Consider the following 18,705-nt stretch of genomic DNA (forward strand, 5'->3'; position numbering starts at 1 on the left):
TTTCCCCACTCACAAACCTAGTCTTCCTCTTCTGCTATAATCAAATATTTATTCCTATTATTTGTGCCCTGCACTTCTACTCTGCCTCATGAACCAAAGCACACCTATAAATTCTGAACTAATATTTACCAACCACCTGCTATCTGCCAGCCAGTTAGATGTCAGTGGCACAAAAATAAACAACAAGACAGAACAAGGCCTGCCCCATAGAACTTAGATTCTAATGGAGAGTTCTCATCTATAATAAGCAATTGAAATAAACTGATAAGTAAGCAATAAGGGAACAGATCTTACCACCCTTTCCAAATTTTTCCGTAAGTATTAAAGAATATGTTTTATTAAAGAATAAATAATATTTATATTTATATTTATACTCCCTTTCAAAATTAACCTAAAGTACCTCTTCAATCTCCCAGATTTTAATGTCCTTCAAGGAGGCTAGGGTTGCTCCTTTTCTAAGAGCATACATTTAGTTCTCTCCTTCTCTAACTACAGCCTCCTCCTTGCCATCTGCCTCCTCCCCCCAACTCTGCTGATCCTTAGGAGTTCTTCTCTTCCATTGTCACCCATTTAGCCCTCTTTTGACATCACTTGCCTTTTGTACTCATCTCAGAAAAAAAGCTATTCCTCTTCTTCCAGATTAATGCTGCTACTTTTGCTCTAGGACTATTCCTTACTCCTCAGATAGAGCATTCTGACTGCTTCAGCATCATTTCTAGACATGCTCCATTGGTGTATTCTCATCCGTCTTTGCACGTGCACAGATTTTTTTCCACTGTTGATAATTTTTCAATTGACACAGACAGTCCATGGAGCTAGTCTTCTTTCCCTCAGATGTTCACTTTCAGATAGCCAGTTAATAGTTATTACCCATGGTTTTGATTTCCCTCACAATGTACTTCTTTAGCTTCTGTCAGACATTTTTCTTCAAAACCTTCCGCCAAAACTCTTTCAAGGGTGACTATTGCCTCTGACTAATCCAGTGACCTTCTCCAGACCTTTCTTTTTGGCTTTCGCCTTCTTAACATTTCTGCAGCACATGGCCATGTTGTCCTTCTGAAACCCACTTAATGGTTGGCTTCTGTGATCTTCTGTGACACTGAACTTCCATGATCATCTTCCATTGTCAGACAATTCCTTCTCCAGACTCTTCCCTATTCTAGTTCAGTTCTTAACCCTTTGACCCTCACTCTCAAGTTTCTTTTCCATTTTTGATTGATTCTGTGCACTGGCTTTAGCTATTAAGTCTGTTCTTGAGGAGTCTCATCCTACATTTTCCAAGTGGATCATGATATAAAGTATCAAGAGTTGACCATGGTTTGGAATGTTTTACTTAGGCAAAATGATACAGGCTTTTGTAGAGACAGTTCATTTTGAGTGTTTGATATTCTAATGTGCATTCTGAGTATCTAAGAAGTAGTAAACATTTTCCAAATTTATTTAGTCTCAGGATTTTTAATGGGGCAGCTCATGTCAATAGTGTTTGAGAAACACATTTTTGAAAATACTGCTTATTATTTGAGTTCTAATGTCTCATCTTAATTCAATTTCATGCCAGAAACTAAATATGGGATATATCTACTTGGATATAACATTAACTTAGTATGTCTAGAACTTACTATCTCAATAGGTCTAGAATTCTACTCAGTAGGTCACCATTATCTTTCAACCTATTCTCTCTTCTCAGTTTTCTTCTCTGCATCAGTGTTGCCACAATTTTCTTAGTCATCCCAACTCAAAATCTCAGCACCATCTCTGGATTTTCCTTCATCATTCCCTTTACCATTTAGTCATCTCTTAATTATTCATTAGATAGTTTTTGAACTTGTATGCACTGTCATTTCATTAGTCCAACTTCTCATAACCTCATATCTGGAAATCATCCTAACTGGCCCTGATGTGTCAAGTTTTTCCTCATACTAATCCATACAAAACAATTACTTTTGTCAAAATACTGATTTGGTCATGTCACTGTCCTAAGAATCTTCAGCCAACTTTTGGTTACCTCTTAAAGTCTGAACTATTACCCAAGACATTTTAAAGTTAATGTCTCTATCAACCTTCCCCATCCAGTTCCTTGCTACTCCTCTAATGTTACTATTTACTCCAGCTAAATAGATCTCAATGTTCTAAGACTGTAGAGGTATTTCCAGCTCTGAACCACTTATTAACAATCTGCCTTGCATTACTTTAGGCATTATTTTTAAAAATCGTAGATTATAAAATCATTTTTTTGGTGTTTAGGTGAAATTCTTCTTTATTTTCATGTATTTGCTTGAAGAGTTCATCTATATTATAGTTCTTTATTTTCTCTTCATAAGAAAGTAATGATCTCTATAAGATATTCTTATACTTTTATGTCAGTTATTCACTGCTATGTAACACATTATCTCAAATTTGATTGCCTAAAACAAAAATAGTTTATTTGCTCATGGTTCTGTGGGTCAGGAATTCAGGCAGGGACTGGCTAGAGTTTCTTCTTTGTTAGGGATCATGGTGTCAGTGGGGGTGCAGGGATGGCTAGAGGTCTAAAACAGTCTCACATTTCTCAGTTACTTCTGGTTCCTAATTGAGGGCTCAGCTGGGGGTGTTGTCAGAGACCTTGGTGTTTCTCCACACAGATGTCTCCAAGTGGCTGTTTGGCTTCCTCACAGCATAGAGGCTGAGTTCCCAGAAGGTGAATTATAAAATGAAAAGATAGAGGTTGTATAACTTTTAAGGCCTAGCCTCAGAAGTCAAAGCATTATATCTCCCATTAGGCTTGATAAGTACTAAGTCTAGCCCAAATTCAATGGTGGAGGACATAGACTCCACCTTTTAATAGAAGAGTAAATAGCAAGGCCACAATGCAAAAGAGCATGTGGTACAGATGATATTGTTGTAGCTCTCTTTGGGAAAACAACACATTTACACTAATGTTCTTTCTAGTTTTCTTTTTTTTTTAATGATTTTATTTATTTATTCGACAGAGATAGAGACAGCCAGCGAGAGAGGGAACACAAGCAGGGGGAGTGGGAGAGGAAGAAGCAGGCTCATAGCTGAGGAGCCTGATGTGGGGCTCGATCCCAGAACGCCGGGATCACGCCCTGAGCCGAAGGCAGACGCTTAACCGCTGTGCCACCCAGGCGCCCCTCTAGTTTTCTAAAAAACATTTTATTTTGAAAATTTTCAAACATATATGATAATGGAGAAAACAGTATAATGTACTCCATGTATGTATTTTCTTAGACTCTGTATTTGTCTATTGATATCCATTCATCATGGGACCAATTATATTAACTATATTTTCTTTTCTGTATTCTTGATGTTCTGGCATTTTGGGGCCTTACAGAGCTGGGAGAGATTGCCCTTCCCAGAACTAGCTAATTCCTAAATGTAGTAACCAATTTATTTGCAAGCATGTGTCTCCTACACAAACCAACCACTTCCCTGACTTTCACACACCAAGCCAAAATTTCCCCTGCCCTAAATTATCTCAGAGACAGGTATCGAGCAAGTAGAGACCACCCCCATAATCCAAAGCCTGCCAGAATTATTCAAATTGACCAACCCTAAACTGTTTACCCTGTCCTGCCTTGCCTTTCCCGTGGAAATCCCAATAAAGACTCTGGCACAGACTTTCCCCTTGCTCCTGTCTTCCATCTCCTGACCACCCTGATGCTTACCCTGTATGGCATGGACTGCCCTCTCCTCTTGAAAAATATAAGTAATAAAAATCTTCTTTCAATGGCATTAACCTCTCTGTGTTGGTAACCAGTCACCTGCATAAATTAAAAACCTGTGGGTACAAACATCACACTCAGGTTTAATAATTCAGCAATTATCAATTCAGTGACTCCCCGCCTCTAAAACATTTAGTAGCAAATTGCAGATATAATTCCAACTGTGAATATATTTATACATGAATATATGTGTGTATATCTACTTTTCTTCAACTATAATCATAATATCGTTATCTTAGCAAGTTGTTCTTTTAGTATCATAAATGTTAAGGAAATATTGAAAAGTTGAAATATTTTCAATTGCTTCACAATTTTTTTTTTATCATTTATTGTTTAAATTAGGATCCAGGGGCATTTGGGTGGGTCAGTTGGTTAAGCATCTGACTCTTGATTTCGGCTTAGGTCATGATCTCAGTGTCATTAGATCAAGCCCCAAGTTGTGCTCAGTGCAGAATCTGCTTGAGATTCTCTCTCTCTCTCTCTCCCTCTCCCTCTGCCCCTCCTTCCACTCGAATGCACTCTCTCTCTCTCAAATAAATAAATGAATATCTAAAAATAAATAAAAATTTAAATAAGGATCCAAATATAGTTTAAACATTGTATCTGGTTGTTAAGTCTTTTTATTTTCTTTTCATATGTAGGTTTCTTTCCTATCCTTTTTTATTTGCAATTTTTCTTACTCCCTGTCTCTCTCTCCCACTCTCTTATTCCCTCTCTCTTTCTCTCTTTTTATCTTTGGTACGGTTATCGAAGAAAGACACTAGTAGGTTTTTCCTGCAGAAACTCTACTCCCCCTATCTTGCTTACATTCCCATGGTGCTATTTAACGTATTCCTCCATCCCCTTAATTTCCTACTAATTGGTAGTTAGATATTGACAGATTTGGGCTTGATTTTTTTTTTAAGATTTATTTATTTATTTATTCGACAGAGACAGAGATAGAGACAGCCAGCGAGAGAGGGAACACAAGCAGGGGGAGTGGGAGAGGAAGAAGCAGGCTCCCAGCAGAGGAGCCTGATGTGGGGCTCGATCCCATAACGCCAGGATCACGCCGTGAGCCGAAGGCAGACGCTTAACCGCTGTGCCACCCAGGCGCCCCGGGCTTGATTTTTTAGCAAGAGTTCTTCATTGGTATACTTCTCTGAGTATGTACATAATGTCTGTCTGTCTCATTCTCAGTGATGTTAGCAGCCATTGATGATTGTTGCTTATAGCTATTAATTCATTAGGGATTGTAAAATAGTGATAATTTCATAATTTCTTCATTGTTTATTAGCTGGAAGATTTCCATAAAGTAAATTTCTCAACATCAGTTATCTGCTTTCCCTGATGTATAGGCCATTCTCAAGAGAATGATGATCAATGAAGTTTTTTAAAGTATCATTTTGACCTTACTAATTTGAATATATTGGATTTGTGTCCATCCACTGTAGTCAATATCCTTATTGATGTTCAAAGACCCAAGTCAATAGGCCAAGTTGACACCTGAGTCTGTTTGATAAGACCATAGTAGCCTTTGATAATTTCCTGGCTTTCTGGCTCACAAAATGCTCATCAGTAAATTTCCTGTTTCAGAACTGGAATCAACCACCTGTCCAAGGAGTACTGGTTCCTTTTGGTATGAAATGATATTTTTCTCTTGTTGGTAACCATTTGTCTGGTTTGTTTTCCTTATTTAAAAAATACAATAATAATAAGATTATACTTTCAGGGATCATTTCTATAATTTGTTACTAAAAAAAGTGAATAGATTTTATTTTTCAGAGCAGTTTTAGATTCACAGCAAAACTGAGCAGAAGGTACAGAGATTCCCTATATATCCTCTGTCCCCTCATACATACAGCCTCTCCTTCTTTCAAAGTTCTGCACCAGAGTAGTACATTTATTACAATCAATGAACCTACATGGACACATTATTGTCACTCAAAGTCCATAGCTTACATTAGGGTTCACTATTGGTATGTTCTATGGGTTTTAGGAAATGTATAATGACATCTATGCCCTATTATAATATTTTCACTGCCCTAAAAATCCTGTGTGCTCCACCTATTTTTCCCTCCTTCTTCTCTAATTGCTGACAACCACTGATCCTTTTACTGTCTCCATGGTTTTTCTTTTTCCAGAATATCATATAGTTGGAATCATACTGTTGGTGGTGTTTTCAGATTAACTCCTTTCACTTAATAATATGCATTTAAGTTTCTTCCATGTCTTTCTATGGCTTGATAGCTCATTTCTATTTGGGCTGCTATAACAAAATATCACAGACTGGGTGGCTTATAAATAACAGCAATTTATTTCTCAGAGTTCTGGAGGATGGAAGTCCAAAACTGGATGCCAGCATGGTTGGGTTCAGGTGAAGACCCTCTTCTGGATTGCAGATTGCTGACTACTCAATGTAACCTCACATGGTGGAAGGGGCAAGGGAGCTTTCTCTGGCCTCTTTTGTAGGGGCTGCAAAGTATCCTATTGTATTGATATAGCATGGTCTTATTTAACCCATTCCCTATTAATAAACATTTGGGTTGTTTACAATCCTTGTTATTACAAATAGTATTTCTTCTTTTTTTTAAGATTTTATTTATTTGAGATAGAGAGCATGCCCATGCATGAGATGGGGGGGTGGCATTGGGAGAGGGAGAGGCAGAAGCAGGCTCCCTGCTGAGCAGGGAGCAGGATGCGGGGCTCAATCCCAAGACCTTGAGATCATGACCTGAGTCGAAGGCTTAACTGACTGAGCCACCCAGATGCCCCTACAAATAGTATTTCAGTGAATTCCTGTGAACCTATCTTTTTGTCCTTTTTTCAACGTATCTTTGTAGTAGATTTCTAGAAGTGGGATTGCTAAATCAAAGGGTAAGTACTTAGGTAATTTTGCTATATATTGACAAATTCCCCTCTCTGTAAGAGTTACAACATTTTGTATTTCCATAACAGCATATTAAGGTGCTATTTCTTCACAGCCTCGTCAACAGAATATGTTGCAGACTTCTGGATTTTTTCCAATCTGATAAGAAAGAAATAATAACTCAGTGAAATTTTAAATTGCACTTCTATTGTTATGAATGTAATTGAAAACTTTTATGTTTAACAGCCATTTTCATTTCTTTATCCTATGAATTGTATTCATATTTCTAGCCTATTTTTCTTTTTTAAATTTTATTTATTTGACAGAGAGAAACAGCCAGCGAGAGAGGGAACACAAGCAGGGGGAGTGGGAGAGGAAGAAGCAGGCTCCCAGCGGAGGAGCCTGATGTGGGACTCGATCCCAGAATGCCGGGATCACACCCTGAGCCGAAGGCAGACGCTTAACCGCTGTGCCACCCAGGCGCCCCTCTAGCCTATTTTTCTATAGGATTGTCTTTTTTCTTTAGTTTTAGAAGTTTTTATGTATCTTAGAGATATGAACCATTTGTGTATAACATATACTTTTTCCAAGCCAGTCATTTGCTTTTTTATTTAGTTGTGTTTATTTTCACATTTTTAATTTTTATCTAATCAAATTAATCATTTTCATTGCTTCTGGAATCATAGTTTCCCCACTTTCAGGGTATAGAATAATTCAATTGTGTTTTCTTTTAATACTCTTATAAATCACCAAACTAACTCAGTTTAGTGGGTTTTAACCAGCAATTTTTAATATTTATATTTATTTATTTATTTAAAAAGATTTTATTTATTTATTTGAGATACAGAGAGAGAGAGCAAGAGAGAGAGAGAGAGAATGAGCATGAGGGTGGAGGGGCAGAGAGAGAAGCAGACTTCCCTGCTGAGCAGGGAGCCAGCCCAATGCGGGGCTCGATCCCAGGACTCTGAGACCACAACCTGAACTGAAAGCAGATGCTTAACAGACTGAGCCACCCAGGCACCCCACAACCAGCAATTTTTAAAATAATAATTAAATAGAATAGAAAAAATGTATTAATTGCACATAATATAAAGTATTGAAAGAGCTTGGAAGTTGTCATTCCTATCCTCACAACAAGAAAAAAGCTGAACAAACTGAAATGAATTTTGATGAGTTTTTAGAGTCATCAGAAAACCGGGGTCAAAGGACAAAGTGTTGCTCCCCAAAACAGAGAGACAGACAGGAAGATACAGAGAATTGAAGTTTACCAGGAGTAGAAGCCCAGGGAAAGCATCCAGGAGCAGGAACCAGTATCTGTAAGAATACTTCGAACTGTAATTGATTATTTACTAAGTGGCTCCATGTAGACTAGCTTAAGAGTTAAAAACTCCAAGGGGACCCAGTTTTAACGGGACTCTTCCATTTCTATGAGTTTTACCTCCAGAGCTCCTATGTTCTCACTGTGAAGATGGGAGACAAATCCCCTAGTACTTCCAGCCAGAGGAGGGAAAAAGTAACCGTTTTGAAATACATTCTTAGCAAGGTCTACCCTCAACAGAAACTGTTTTACCAGAGCCTAACTGACTGGGGTTTTACTAAAGCCTAACTGGCCTGAGGGAAGGGAAATACCCAGCTTAGACTCACTAAAAGACTGACACGTAATGATAGGCCCATAGAATACTTCCTCACTCTATACCTTGCATCAATAACAATAGGGCTCCTGTAAAATATCATGAGATTGAAGCTAAAAGAACTAAAAGCCTCAGATGTTATTTAAGGAGTCTCTATGAAAACCCAAAGACTACAGGGGAAACAAAAGCAATGACAATGAAAGAAATTTATAGCTTCTGACACCACAGTTAAACAGCAAACACAGTCTACTCTTAGCCAGATAAACATAAAGTGTGTATTGTTTTGTAACAATTTGTATGTGTAACATATATCAATATAGATATAGTTACGAATGTGTGTATAGATTGCAGTCTAAGTATTTCTTACTTTGGACTATAATCAAAAAAGTTGAAATCAATTGGCATAGGGAATCTCTTGACTATACTCTCCACAAATCAAATAATACTAGTACCTATACACTCATTACCCTTTCAAGTACCATCAAGAGTTTCTTCCATTCCATGTAGCAACAGCTCAGTGAAGGCATGAACAATGTATATTCATGAATGTGGTTTTCTTATTTTCATTAATACAGTGGGGATTTCACAGATTGGTACTTCTCAACCAGAACTTACTTAAACTTTTCAAGTCAGCATAGGTCCTTATGTCCTAGCAATGCTTCTCTCTTGGCTGTGATACCCACCGAACTAGTAAAAGATGCCAAAGGAGCTAGAGGCCCTTGTGATCTTGACAGACCTGCTTACCTTCATCTCACTTGAGCTAGCCATAGTCTTCATTCACAATATTATTGTTTGAAGCATGCAGAGGTTTCAAGTATAAATATGGCACATAACTTGTATTTCCTATAGTACTAAGACTCTTAGTAATTTGCTCTCCTTAACATACTTCTGTACTCTCTTGCCTGCTTCCTACATCCACATCTTTGTTCTTGCTTTTTGAACTCACCTAAATGAATCTCATGCACGGGTATGATCAAACTCCTCTTAAGTCTAATTCCTCTATGAAACTGTAAAGATCCCCCTTAGACTTTCATCCTTTCCTTTCCTTTCCTTTCCTTTCCTTTCCTTTCCTTTCCTTTCCTTCTTCCTTCCCTCCCTCCTTCCTTCCTTCCTTCCTTCCTTCCTTCCTTCCTTCCTTCCATCTTGCTTTCTTTCTTAGAGTTCAGCTTTTTATTGAATAGTTTCAGAAGAGGTTTAGTCAGAAAGACCAAAGCCCATGTCATCTTCAGACTCCCGATTCTTCTTTCTTTGCTTCCACCTCCTATTCATCAGCAGGGTGTGGGGGGCAGCCGTGGTGGATGGAGCAAGACCTCCTGCTGGGGCAGGTTCATCAGCCCCTACCTTGCAGACAAGGCTCCCAATGTGGACACTGGCCAGGGCCTTTGCAAACAAGCCCAGCCAGAAAGGTTCAACATTTACACCTGCTGCTTTCATGAGGGCATTGATCTTTTCCTCTGTTACCATCACTTCATGGTCGTGGGCCGAGTAAATGCAGGTGAGCTCTGAGACGGAAGCCATGGTGTGGGCAAGGGCTGAGTGGGTGCTACCCAGCACGGTGCTAGTCATGGATGAAGTGAGGGCCTCGCCCAGAAGTGGCCTAAGCTTCCTCAGTCTCTACATGTCCAAAGAATTGATTTCATGAACCATTCTTGTTAATACAAAAATCATTATCACCATGAGTTTATTACTTATTTCACACATAGGAATCTTGACATACCTGTTAAATTATAAGCTCCTGAAGTAGATGGTCATTTCTTATAAGCTTCATCTCAGTTGATCAAAAGATTGGCATGTAGCAGGTATTCAAATACTTATTCAATGAATGGATTCATGAAGGACTCAATAGACCAGTTCCCCTTTAAGAAAGATAGTTGTTGGCTATCTATTAATCTCTTATCCTTTCTATTATTTTTGTGGATGTGATTATTTAAAAGTTCACAAAATTAGCTATCCATGAAATAGGACCAGTTATAATAATCATGTCTTTCTAGGGGCGCCTGGGTGGCTCAGTTGGCTGAGCATGGGACTCTTGGTTTTGGCTCAGGTCATGATCTCCTGGGTCGCGGATGGGGTTCCGAATGGAGCTCAGCAAGGAGTCCGCTGGAGATTTTCTCCCTCTGCTCCTTTCCCCCCTTGCATGCGTGCACTCTCTCAAATGAATAAATTAAGCTTAAAAAAATAAATCTTTCTAGAATTTAAATAAAAACTTGAAAACATTTTAAGGAAATAGAAAATGAAGCAGAAGAGAAAATAAGGGAGTCGTTCTCCTCCTTTCATGTGCAAATGGGCGCAGTTTAGAAATAACATTTATAGATTTTCAAGTTTACAAAGAAGTTTCACACTTGATTTTTTTTTTTAAGTAGGCTTCATGCCCAGCATGGAGCCCAAGGTAGAGTTTGAACTCAGGACCCTAAGATCAAGACCTGAGCTGAGTTCAAGAGTCGATTGCTTAACTGACTGAGCCACCCAGGCACCCCCCGAAGTTTCACACTTGAAATCATTTTGTAGGGAAATGTGCTTTATTTTGTGCTCATTCTTTTCTCTGTATTTATCTCCACTTCTTACCTCCCACTTCCTCATAATCACATTCTTCTTTCTTCTGGCCTTTAGGTGCCCATTGTCTCAAGTCCCTCTCCAGGGGACCATGAGAATGGAATGAAAAGACCCCTGGATTTGGTGCTGGCAGATCTCAGTGTAAATCCTGATTCTGTACACAGACCAACTGACAGGCTTGGAGGAGGCGTCCACCTCTCAGAGCTCAGTCTCATTCCTTTGCAGAATGGACGTTCCAAGTCACCCTCCTTCACTAGGGCTGCTGGGACATTCAAAAGTTAACACACAAGGAAGGGCTTGGTAAGTTGTTAACTTTAAAATTACATGTTGCTAAAATGCAGAGCTGTTTGGGTTCTTGCACAAAGGTCCGAAAGAATGCTCTTTGGGTCATCCCTTCTGATGTGTTTCTCCTCTTTTCCTTAGCTCACGTCAGAACATTGTTTATTAGTTTTACCATCTAAATTTAACTGTACTGATATAATAAATCTAATATTAACCACTTCCCTTAACTCATTTGATTGGTAACTTGTATCAGGTGAATCATTCCAGTGATGCTGATTCATTGTAATGAGATTGTTTCTCAATCCCCACTACCTCACAGTTCAGATTTTAATTGCTTTAGGTTGGATATAGCAATTATATTTTGACAGGACTGAATAAAAATTCTGTAATGTATGACTGCTGAAGAAATATTTATGATATTGTACTGTTAAAATTGTACTAGTTGCAAAAAAAAAAAAAAGAATTTAAAAATAACACTGATGGTGCTAACTCTCCCAGCTGCAAAAGCATTTAAAAAGATGAATAAGGGGGGAAAAAGATCATTAAGAGGATTAGTCAGCCCTGTAGTCAGATGACAGACCTTCCTAAGTAAGGCTATTTAGATAACTTTATTCTGTATGTGGAGCTTCTAATCAACTTTTTTCAAGTTTTATTTAAATTCCAGATAGTTAACATACAATGTAATACTAGTTTCAGGAGTAGAATTTAGTGATTCATCACTTACACATAACACCCAGTGCTTATCACAGTTAAGTGCCATTCTTAATACCCATTACCCATTTAAGCCATCCCTCTACTGACCTCCCCTCCAGCAGCCCCTAGTTTGTTCTCTATGGTTAAGAGTCTATTTTATGGGGGTGCCTGGGTGGCTCAGTCGTTAAGTGTCTGCCTTCAGCTCGGGTCATGATCCCAGTGTGCTGGGATAGAGCCCCTCATGGGGCTCCCTGCTCAGTCGGAAGCCTGCTTCTCCCTCTCCCACTCCCCCTGCTTGTGTTCCCTCTCTCGCTGTGTCTCTCTCTGTCAAATAAAATCTTAAAAAAAAAAAGAGCCTATTTTATGGTTTGCCTCTCCCCTCCCATGTTCATCTGTTCTGTTTCTTAAATTCCACTTAGGAGTGAAATCATATGGTATTTGTCTTTCTCTGACTGATTTATTTTGCTTACCATAATATACTTTAGCTCCATCCATGTCTTTGCAAATGGTAAGATTTCATTCTTTCTTATGGCTGAGTAATATTCCTTTGTGGATATATACCACAATTTCTTTATCCATTCATCAATCAATGGACATTTGGGTTCTTTCCATAATTGGCCATTGTTAATAATGCTGTTATAAACATCAGGGAGCATGAGTCTCTTCAAATCAGTATTTTTGTATCCTTTGGGTAAATACCTAGTAGTGCAATTGCTGGATCATAAGGTAGTTCTGTTTTTAACTTTTTGAAGAACCTCCATACTGTTCTTCTCATTAACTTTTGAACTCATAATTCCCTGAGGTTTTGTCACATTTATTGATTCAATCCTTCTCTCAGTGACAATTGGATGCCATTCAAAACATATTTTTAAGTAAAACTCTTTCATCTTTTTTTTTCCAGTTAATAAGTAATCTTTACTATAGAATGAAGGAAATTCAAAGAAAAAGTAATATATAATTGAGTTACATTCCAGGTACAAATTTTTATTACTCAAAAAGGCATGCATATACAACATTAAACAATCAATGTCCCAAACATTCAACTTTGGTATTCCCTTTTTTAAATCTGCAGGCCTCTTCTTTATCCAGATTCTTGGAAATGTTGACCCATCTTCTAATATATACTGGAATTTCTTTTAGAATTTTGGGTCTAGAGATACTTCTTGATTTTTTTTAAAAGAAATGTAAGAAATCTGAAAAGCCTATTAATATCTCCTTTATGCCATTGAATCTAGGGCCATTTCTTTTGACTTAGGTTAAAACTACTGTCCAAGTAGCCAAATAACCAAACAACTCAACTAGTATCTATAAATTCCTCCTACGAGTAATTCTGATTGAGAGTTTGTTTAGTTGTGTACGTTCAGACACTTACTTGGTTTTTGTATATAAACCAAGCATTTTTATGGACAATACAATTCTTCCTTCTTTATTTTCATCAACCATTCATTCGAAACTTGTGTAAGCTAGCTTTTGCTATAGTAACAAATAATCCCAATGTCCTCGTGGGTTATAAGAACACATAGGCTCAAGATCATGAGGGCGGTGGTTCTGCCAGATTTAGCTGAGCTTGGTAGAACTAGATCTTGCCTCCATGAAACATGTATTTTCATTCCTTGGCCAGGCTGAAGGAATAAGCCAGTACCTTGGACATACTATTCTCATTTTGGAGGGAAAAATCAAGAGACTGGACATCAAGCCATGCAAAACATGCAAGAACATTTAAAACTTCTACTGAGATATTCTCTTAGCCAAAGAAAGTAATATGACCTAGGCTGAAGGCTGTGGGCAAGAAAGTAGACCTTGTTCACAGAGAAGTACGGTGAGGGTATTGAGGGAATGAATATTTGTAAAATAATGCAATCTACCACAGCCTGCCATTGTTTACAAATGTTCACTTCCTTCCCTATAAACAAACAGTCACCATTCTAACAATACTTTAAGGTCTCATTCAATCAAAACACCTAGATTGAAATCCAGGCTCTTAGAATATATATCATGCTCAAACATAGCTCCTCTTGACTTGTTATTTGCACCCCACACAGCCATAATAAAATAGTGGAACCCACAATAAACACTTTATTTAGAAGGGGGAAGAAAAGGAGAACCCAGCAATCACTGACCCACAGTAATTCTGAAATCCCAATGAGGAATTGTTATAAGGTCTACCAATCTGAGTTATTGTAGGAAACTTAATCAACCTTTGGTTTTGTTTCCTTTTTTTTTTTTTTAAAGATTTTATTTATTTGACAGAGACAGCCAGCGAGAGAGGGAACACAAGCAGGGGGAGTGGGGGAGGAAGAAGCAGGCTTCCAGCAGAGGAGCCTGATGTGGGGCTCGATCCCATAACACCAGGATCATGCCCTGAGCTGAAGGCAGACTCTTAACGACTGCGGTACCCAGGTGCCCCTTTGGTTTTGTTTCCTGGAGGTAGATTCATAGTCTATTGTCCTTCATGTCTCTTGACTTCATCTTCCAGGAGGTCTTTCCTTTTCTCATATCATCTTTGTGAAAAATTGCCCTCTTTGGCTACCGAACAGCTTTCTCAGCCTGCCTATAGAAAGTTGAGGGCTCAAGAATAGTTTTATTGTTCAAACAATCACAACTCCTTTTAATTCAGGCTGGTGGCAGTTTGGGCATTACTACACTTTCAAAAATATTCTTGGTTTCTTTGATACCTTTGTTTCCTGTTAATGCCTCCTGCCAGTAACCAAATCCATCATTAGAAGACATTCTTCTGGGCTTTATTACAGATAATTTTAACTCTTTAGACTTTCATTGGGCCAAATCTATGGTCTTTTTACCCTGAGCCATTTTGTACCAAGTGAAATGACTTACCAGGGATCACTTTAAAGGAATCAAAGGTCTCAACAAATAGTGTGGTGACAACAGTCTTGATTTGGTCTTTGCTCTCAAGTTTGAGTCTTATTAGTAGTAGTAATAATTTTAATTAGGTGTACTTTTACTTAACAGAATGAAAATAGTTTCTCTTCATATTATGAAGGATGACAAAAGCATCTTATAGGCACTTTATAATATTAATTTTGCATAACTGCTCATGTCTTCGAAAGTTTATAATGGGTTTCTAAAAGAGAATAGATAGTATAAATTGCTTTTCTTCCATTTATCCACTTTAAAGTTTCTTTGAAATTATCCTTAAAATTCCCTATATTACTATGGTATTTTTGTATTCAGAATTTGCTCAAGTTGTTAAATTTCTTTCTTTTTTTTTTTTGAAAGATTTTATTTATTTATTTGACAGAGAGAGACAGCCAGTGAGAGACGGAACACAGCAGGAGAGTGGTAGAGGAAGAAGCAGGCTCCCAGCGGAAGAGCCTGATGTGGGGCTCGAACCCGGAATGCTGGGATCATGCCCTGAGCCGAAGGCAGACGCTTAACACCTGCGCCACCCAGGCGCCCCTCAAGTTGTTAAATTTCTGATATACTTTACATTCACTAAAAATATTTCAAATTATTCCATGTAAGAAAATGCACACACAACTAGAAAATGACTTTCCATGTCCTTGAGTTGGTCTTTGCACTGAGGTTTTTTCTTAATTTGTAAATAGTTTACTGGCTGGAGATGAGAAACAGTTGCATCTTTTAATTCTTTCTCTGGATTTCTGGATTCTCCTTTTCTCTACCATACTTATTTGAAAAAAAAAGGCCAATTATTTTCTCAGCTCATCTCTTTCTTATAATGCCCAATAAGCAATTTGGGGCCACCAACATTCTGTTTCAAAAAGTCTTTGCCAAAGTCACAAGTTCATAGGTGTATTTTCTGCCTTTCAAATTATCTCAGGTAACAATTTTACCAAAATTTTCACCCATTGTATAGTATAGGTTGTCATTTTTCCAGCCTCCTTTAACATTAGAGTTCCCATAGTAGGCATGGTGCAAAACTACATACTTTAGTTTTTTGTTGTTACAGTAGTGCCTTGCTTCTAGGTATCAATTTCTTTATTAATCAACTTTTATTGTGATGACAAGCAATCTTCAAATCTCAACAATTTACAACAGTCATTTGTCATGCAAATTACTGGGCTCTACTGGGCTCTTTTGGGCTTGGCTTGCATCATGTGTCTTCTCTATTTGAAACAAGTCTGAGATATTAAAAAGAAAACCACAGACCCAAAATAGTATTACTTAGGTTGAGTCTCCAAACTAGGGGCTAATCCCTAATCTAATTGCAATTTCAATCTCCCCTGGAGATGTAGTTTTAACCGTAAGTCGGGAATTCTCTGATCAGCACCAATGAAGTAACAGGCTAAGTGGGCCCCCTCCATTCTTCAAAGGAAGATGAGGCAATCTTCAGGATACGGCCCTCTGCTTCTGAGCTTGCCTGAAACCATCCTTTTCTTTTGCTAATAACTTTTTTGCCCCACCTTCCTTCTTATAAAAACCTTCCATTTTGTACAATTCCTTGGCGCTCCCCTCTACTTACTACATGGAATGCTGTCCGATTCATGAATCCCTTAACAAAGATCTTCAAATTTACTAGGTTGAGTTTGTTTGTTTGTTTGTTTGTTTGTTTTTAACAGAAGAGTAGCCACTATTTGAAAAATACTTTGCTGACTGTGGAAGGCAGGAAGAAGAGGAGTGTCAAACCATGCAAGTGCTCTTAACGTTTCTACCAAGATGTGTTGTATGTCATATCTGCTCACATCCCATTGGCTAAAGCAAACCATAGTCATCAAAGTTAATTGGTGAAGAGAGCAAATGCTTACCATAGCACAGAAAAACAAAACAAAAACAAAAACAAACTATGAACAAAAAGTGAAATATACAACGGCAAATATTTACTGAAAAGATACTACGACAAATATTTCCTCCCAGCTGCTAAAGGCATTCTGTGAACAAAACAGTGTCTCTGATCTCAGAAAATTCAGTCTAGTGGAGAATTCCACTAAGTAAATAAGCAATTGAATTGTAATGTGAGGAGCGTACATGACTGCATGCCACTTAACTCAGAATTAAGACTTTAGGGAAGGCTTCCTGGAGGAAGTAACAACTGAACTGGTACCTGGATGGTGAACAGGGGTTAGACTTGTGAAAAGAGTCAAGGAGCAGTGGACTGGGTTCTCAGCAGCTCAGCATGGGCAAGGCCTGAGGACAAGAGGGAGCCTGGGGAACCAAAATAATTCAGTATGGTGTCATGGCAGAGACCAACCCTGCCAGATGCACCAAACAATATTTGAATATTTCATGTTCAAGACATAAGTATTAGGTTTAAAACTGTGGAGTCACTGGTCCCATTAACAATTGCACTGTAATATACTGCTATACACTAAAACTGAAAAAGAAAAACAAATAAACCTGTGCCTTACACAGGTGGAACAGACCAGTCAGCATGGGCATTTACATTTACACAGGGTGAAGGCAGAAGTGGTTTTATTAAACTGCCTTGTGGCCTGGCACTTTTCTCCAGCATGCTTTGTGGGAGAAATGCTCAGTGTTGAAATTGAGGGAATGCTGCTAATATGGTAATTACTTTGCCATCAAGGGCAACCACTGGCAAGAGAAAAATTGCCTTGAGGTTTATAGTTTATATATCTGATTAGAAACAACAGTTGCTTCTGTCAATTAACTACATTAGCCAGATTTGGGAGGGAAAAACAAATTGAAATGTAATTTTACTCTATCACTCTTCAAGGGTGTGGCTTTGAACTTGGTCTAACCAGTGTGAAAGAATCTGAAGAACATGGTGGAGGGAGAGGGGCGTCTGGGTAGCTCAGTCGGTTGAGCGTCCGACTCTTGATTTCAGCTCAGGTCATGATCTCTGCATCATAGGATCCAGTCCCACATCAGGCTCTGCACTGGGCATGGAGCCTGCTTAAGATTCTCTCCCTTCCACCACCTCTGTCCCTCCCCCTGCTCTCAAGCGCTCTCTCTCTCTAAAATAAAAAATTAAATCTTAAAAACAAAGTAAAACAAAAGAAATAACAAGTGTTGGCAAGGGTATGGAGAAAAAGGAACCCTTGTCCACTGTTGCTAGGAATGCAAACTGGTGTAGCCACTATGGAAAATAATATGGAGGTTCCTCAAAAAAATTAAAAATGGAATTACCATATGACCCCACAATTCCACTCCTGGGAATTTACCCAAAGAATACAAAAACACTACATGCACCTCTATGTTTACTGCAGCATTATTTACAATAGCCAAGATATGGAAGCATTCAAAGTGTCCATTGATAGAGAAATGGATAAAGAAGATGTAAATACATACAATGGCATACCACTCAGCCACAGGAAAGAATGAAATCTTGCCATTTGTAATCACAAGGATGGATCTAGAGGATACAATGCTAAGTGAAATAAGTCTGTCAGAAAAAGACAAATACCATATGATTTCACTCACAGGTGGAACTTAGGAAAAAATAAGACAAAAGAACAGAGAAAAAAGGAGAATAAAAAAAACAGACTCAAATACAGAGAACAAACTGGTGGTTGCCAGGGGGGAGGTGAGTGAGTGAATGGGTGAAATAATGAAAGGGATTAAGAGTGCACTTACAGTGAGGAGCACTGAGCAGTGTATAGAATTGTTGCATCATCATATCAGATACCTGAAACTAATAGAACACTGTATGTTAATTATACTTGAAAAAAATCAGATATGGTAAAATATGGCTTTGCAAAGTAGGCCAGGATATAGAATTTTAAAATATTCACCTTTGTTTAAGACACTCTTCTCACTTCCCTTAAGCACCCATGTTGCCTATCGTTGTAAGAACTAGTCATGAGAAGAGAAGTTATAGTTAGTAAACACAAAAATCCAGAAAGAATCATGGAAGAAATCAGATGTTGATGCAATATTAATGCACTGTATGTGATCTTTTCATCACCAAAAACATTGGACACATTATGATATATTTGCACCTCAACTCCACCACTGATGCTCCCACTGGCATCTTAGGCAAAAGTACTGAAAAGGCTAAGTATGCCTTTGCTTTCTTACATTCACCTGGGATCTCATTGTT

The 18,705-nt window shown here is 38.2% G+C and overlaps 2 protein-coding genes across 11 annotated transcripts in view; both read right to left on the reverse strand.

Annotated features, from left to right (window-relative positions):
- The window catches only part of EIF3E (eukaryotic translation initiation factor 3 subunit E), a 227,839-nt gene that overhangs the window by 104,695 nt on the left and 104,439 nt on the right, over positions 1 to 18,705 (reverse strand). For 4 of the 10 annotated variants that reach the window (XM_057307680.1, XM_057307681.1, XM_057307684.1 and 1 more), the window contains one exon: positions 3,666 to 3,778. The exons of 5 other annotated variants lie outside the window; for them this stretch is intronic. The gene's annotated coding sequence lies outside the window, so the exon portion shown is untranslated. Of the gene's footprint in view, positions 1 to 3,665; positions 3,779 to 9,918; positions 10,058 to 18,705 lie in introns of all 10 variants that reach the window. One more of the 10 variants, XM_057307683.1, reaches the window with a different exon arrangement.
- On the reverse strand, positions 8,469 to 9,908 carry LOC113252825 (60S acidic ribosomal protein P1-like). The gene has a single exon (XM_044382641.3). The coding sequence runs from the start codon at positions 9,765 to 9,767 to the stop codon at positions 9,396 to 9,398; it is 372 nt and encodes a 123-aa protein (XP_044238576.1). The 5' UTR covers positions 9,768 to 9,908; the 3' UTR covers positions 8,469 to 9,395.

The sequence above is a fragment of the Ursus arctos genome, unplaced genomic scaffold, assembly GCF_023065955.2.
Source record: "Ursus arctos isolate Adak ecotype North America unplaced genomic scaffold, UrsArc2.0 scaffold_6, whole genome shotgun sequence".
In the NCBI taxonomy this organism is placed as follows: Eukaryota; Metazoa; Chordata; class Mammalia; order Carnivora; family Ursidae; genus Ursus; species Ursus arctos.

What these genes read in the sequence shown, in the direction of transcription:
- LOC113252825 (XM_044382641.3), bottom strand. Translation starts at nt 9,767, where the DNA reads ATGACTAGCACCGTGCTGGGTAGCACCCACTCAGCCCTTGCCCACACC.